This window comes from Trypanosoma conorhini, assembly GCF_003719485.1.
Source record: "Trypanosoma conorhini strain 025E chromosome Unknown Tco_14.4_contig_00107, whole genome shotgun sequence".
NCBI lineage: Eukaryota > Euglenozoa > Kinetoplastea > Trypanosomatida > Trypanosomatidae > Trypanosoma > Trypanosoma conorhini.
The window spans coordinates 35,645-39,986 of record NW_021704192.1 but is presented as its reverse complement, the minus strand read 5'-3'; the positions used below and the strand labels follow the sequence as shown (position 1 = coordinate 39,986).

The following is a 4,342-nucleotide window of genomic DNA, read 5'->3' as shown; positions in this document are numbered from 1 at the left end:
CAAGCAGGCACTGCGGGGGGAGAACAACAAGCACCACGCCCCCCCCGCCCCCCCTCCCCAAGCAAAACGTGAGGTGGAAAGGGAGGGCGAGGGCGGTGGGAAGGGCAGACGTCAGTCCCGTGCCTGTGGTAGGTAGCTTGGTGCACGGAGGTGTAAGTCATCGGCACATTCATACAAATGCCTCGATTGATTGCATCAGGATGGCTTCAGTGGCTCGCGCTGCCGCCGTCGGCACTGCTCTCGCGGGCCCGATTGAGACTGTCACGGCACAGAGAAAGTGATATACAGCCGCCGCCTCACCCACGGAGCACGCTTCGCACACGCACAACACACACGCCCCGCCCCAGCCAGGCGGCAGCGCGGTCTAGGGCAGCACAGGTGCAGGCGAGGTGATCGGTTGTAAACACGGCGCCTGTGTTTTCGCTGCCCGTCAGCACCGCTATTTTTTGGGAAAAACGTTGGATGTTTGTGGCTGAGACGACCGTCGCTCTTTGGCCGTGCCTGTGGCAAGAGATCGTTCGTTCGGCGCGGCGGGAAAAGGAACGCGCCGCCGGAGGAGCGAGGGCCCGTCTCGGCCGCCGTGCAGGGAGACTGAAGTACTAGCGGGGCTCCCAGATACGGGAAGGAAAAAAAAAAGGAAAAAGATAAATATACACACATACAAAAAAAGAGGGCAGAAAGAACGATAAAGGACAACGCAGAACACGTCGCTGGTGGCAGTGCCCTTGCAGATGGGGACGGCAACCGTATGCCATGCGACGCCGGCAATTATGTTCAGTAGCCGTTACATGACCTTTGTAGGCCTTGACACGCACCTCCCCGTGTTCCCGTTGTCGCGTTTGTTGCCCTTTTTTGTCTGCCTGTTTTATTTACGGAGGGGGTCTTCTCTGCGTGCTCGTGCCTGTCCCCAAATCTTTCGTGCCTCCCTCACGCCCCGATGTCGGACTCGTCGACGCCCATCGAAGTCACATCCTCCGCAAGCTGCTCCAGCTCCGCCGCCTTCTCCGCCGTGAAGGTGTTGACGGTGGTGTCCAGCTGCGCGTTCAGATCGCGCAGCGCGTTTTCGTCGATGCTGGCGTCCTGCAGCGCCTTGGTGGCGTGCGTCCGCACCTGCTTGGTCTTCTGCTTGAACGCGGCTATCACCTGCTGTATCTCGGCCACCGCCTTGTCGCGGCGTCCGGTCGTCACGGGCGGCATCACCACCTTAATCTTCTGCTGCTCCTTCGTCACATGCAGCGTCGCGTCAAAGCGGGTCACGCGGTGCAGGACGGGGCTGGCGAAGCTCGCGTTCTGCGGGACGATCTCAACAGTGGAGTTGCTCGTCTTCACAACCTGCGCCACCTTCGTGAGGAGAACCTTGCGGCCGCCGCCAACATCGACCTCTAAGAGCTCCAGGCACTTGGCCATGTTTAGCACCTTCATGGCGCACACGTTCGCCCGCTCAAAGTGTTGCATAAAGATGTGCTCGAGCTCGTCCGGGACGTCCGCCTGGATGACCTGCTCCGCCTCCTGCAGCAGGTTCTCCCGCGCCAGCTTCAGCTCACGGGACTTCCCCGTGCGGCGCTCGGCACGCTCCTCGAAGGTCAGGCGGCGGGACTCGCCCCGGTCACTGCGCCGCTGGTCCTTCTGGCCGATGCGAGTAGGAGCAAAGGCGAGTGCGCCGATGCACCGAGTGGCCGCAGCGGTGAGTGTCGCGGGTTGGCCCCAGCGCCGCGGCCACGTGGCGCGTCGGCTGCAGGAGGACAAAAGAGCCGGCAAAGTCAGAGCGCACCGCATTTAGCCCCTTCCGACGACAAGGGAAGAGAGGGAGGGGAGGGAAAGAAAGAAAAAAAAAAGAGAGGAAAAAAAAAACGCTCCATAGAGGAGAAAAATAACGCCGCAAAGCGTGCCCACAACGTTCGGAGGTGTGCCACCTTTTTTCCCGCCCCTCCCCACACAGAAAGCGGACCCGAGTGTTTTCACTGGATATGTGTTATCGATGTTTCTCACTTTTTTTTTCCTTTCCACTGCTGCGCCGCCTCGTCATCCCCTCGCTTCTCTTCCCCCTTCCACGTGCGTGGCCCTCGCCACCGCCCGCCCAAAGCGTTCAGTTAACGGCCCTACACGCCTCACGTGGGGGTGGTGGGGGAGACGTCGCCGCCTCGCGTCTGCTTCTTTGCCCTCTCTTCCTCTTCTGTTTAAGTTACCCACGCGGTGGCTCACATGTCCCGTTCGTTTATTTACTTATTTATCTCCATCCTTCGTCGGCGGATGGCTTCCTCGCCTCGCCTCGCCCTTCTTTTCAGATCCCGCTTCGCTTACGTCGCACGGCCTCTTCGCACCCGCCGCAAGACTTTTCCGCGCCGACGGAAGACGTTCACTCCGCCGCCCACGCGCCTGCCTGTGGGGCGCATCCACGCGTACTCAGACAGACAGGCGCCCTCTCTCCATCCCTCTTCACCAGCGGCGGCGGTTCTGCCTATTCTTCTTCTTGTCGGCCAGGGCGGCAGCGGCGGCGGCGGCGGCGGCGCGTTCCTGCGTCACGGAGTGTGGCGCATAAAACACAGAGAAGACGTCGCCCAGGAGTGGCCGCAGCAGCTCACTGATATCCATCATGAGCTCCGGGCTTTGTTTTGTGACCCACACCTCCAGCAGGTACGCGCGATCCCGCACCTTCAGGGCGACGCCGTTCACTGTGTCACGCACGGACCTGGACCACGACTCCCCGATGGTGCGGCAGAGCAGGTACACCCACGCCTCGTTGATGCGGCTGGAGTCTAGTTTGATCTTCAGAATGCCGCCGTCGCGGTTGCCAGGGTCCTCCCACTTTGGATTGATTCCGTCCCGAAAGAAGTACAGCGTGCTAATTGTCATCTCCGTCGGTCGAGGGACGTTGTTGAAGACCTTCCAGAAGGTGGCCACGGAGTCGACGCGAAACACGAGCGTTGGGTCGTACGTGTTTTCCCGGATGCACTCGCCCAGCCCAGCAGGCAGGTAGAAGAGACACCAGAGATCCGCCAGCGGCATTTCGCCCGTCGCCGGTGTGAGCGAGAAGGGGGACGGCTTGCTGATCATCACGCGGTTCAGCGTGCGGCGGGGGACAAAGGCCGCCGCGCCCACTTTGAGGGAACTGCGCTTACTAATCTCTAGAATTTCCTCCTCGGTTTTTTCCACATGAATCGGGGCGGCAATCGGCGTAAAACTGGCCTTCACTGCCGGCGACGTCACTTGATGCGTGACGTTGTTCCTCGTGGAGGTGGTCGTCCACTTCACGCCGGACGGCGACCGGCCCTGCTGTCTCTGCAGGCGCTCCTTCTCCTCCGCGATGTCGGCCGTCGACGTTGGAAGTGGGGCGAGTGAATTGGCACCGGCCAAGTGCGGAATAAAGTCCTTGGCGTTTGGATTCATGTCAGATACCACGGGAGGGTAGGGCGCGTGCATCGGGCTCATCCGGGTGGGAAGGCGCATTGCCGTTGTGGGGCTGCGCAGCGGCAAAGCACCCGCCGTGCTTGGGGACGGGGCGTACGGCTGGCTGTTGGCCCCAGCGGGGCTACTATGCATCCTCACCGGCGGGGCCGTGGGCAGGGAGGTCGCCAACCCATGCATGGGCACCGGCGCGGCGGCGGGGTTCGCAGCAGAGGGCCGCTTGCAAGCCCACGAAGGAATGTACTCCTTCACGTCTGCCTTCAGCAAGGAGGACATGCGGGCGTTGGTTGGGCTTGTGGTGATGTGGAGTATAAGCAAGTGTGTATTCCTGGCCTGAGCCAGCGCCCCTGCTTGTTTATTTCTACCGCGCGACTGAATTCCACTTCACCCCCAAAAAAAGGCAGGGGCGCAAGGAACGGCGAGCTCCGCTGGTGGGCCTTCGCCGGTGCGTTTTGTGCGTCCGTGCTTGTTCCTTCCTTCCTTCCTTGTTTCTTCCTCGTTTACTAACTCGTCCCAGTCTCTGTTTTTTTGTTTGCTTGTTTTTTTTTTGCTTTGCTTGCACCGTCCCCTTGGCCGCGGCGGCGGTGCTTGCGGGAGAGGCAAGGCAATTCTTATTTCTTTTTTTAAGGCGATGATGGGCCCTCCGCTTCGTGGAGCCACGCGTGTCTGGGAGCGACTGTGTTTTGTCTGCGTCACGTTCGGCCCAACGGCTTCTCCCCACGCGGGCGGCGGCAACAGCACGAGAGGCGGGGGGAAGAAGGCAAGGGGGAAAGTGAGGGAATTGGGCGGCAGGACGAGGGGCGGCGCCCGCCGCACACACACACACACACACACACAGGGAGAGGGAGAGAAAAAAGAAAGGCGCACACGTGAGACTCAACCACCAGCAGCACCGCCGGCCCCGTGCCTGTCTGCCTGTTTATGTTCTTCTGCTGCT

The 4,342-nt window shown here is 61.0% G+C and overlaps 2 protein-coding genes across 2 annotated transcripts, besides 3 other annotated features; both read right to left on the bottom strand.

Annotated features, from left to right (window-relative positions):
• Positions 1-927: 927 nt before the first annotated feature.
• Positions 928-1,776, bottom strand: Tco025E_02659 (ribosome recycling factor; the record flags this gene model as incomplete). Its single annotated transcript, XM_029369583.1, has 1 exon — positions 928-1,776. One exon carries the CDS (start codon positions 1,774-1,776, stop codon positions 928-930), a length of 849 nt encoding a protein of 282 aa, XP_029230355.1.
• A 41-nt stretch (positions 1,777-1,817) lies between these two features.
• Positions 1,818-1,851: a microsatellite.
• Positions 1,852-2,436: 585 nt separating this feature from the next.
• Tco025E_02658 (putative eukaryotic translation initiation factor 4e) lies at positions 2,437-3,681 on the bottom strand (the record flags this gene model as incomplete). Its single annotated transcript, XM_029369582.1, has 1 exon — positions 2,437-3,681. One exon carries the CDS (start codon positions 3,679-3,681, stop codon positions 2,437-2,439), a length of 1,245 nt encoding a protein of 414 aa, XP_029230354.1.
• Positions 3,682-3,874: 193 nt separating this feature from the next.
• Positions 3,875-3,902: a microsatellite.
• Positions 3,903-4,218: 316 nt separating this feature from the next.
• Positions 4,219-4,242: a microsatellite.
• Positions 4,243-4,342: the final 100 nt, after the last annotated feature.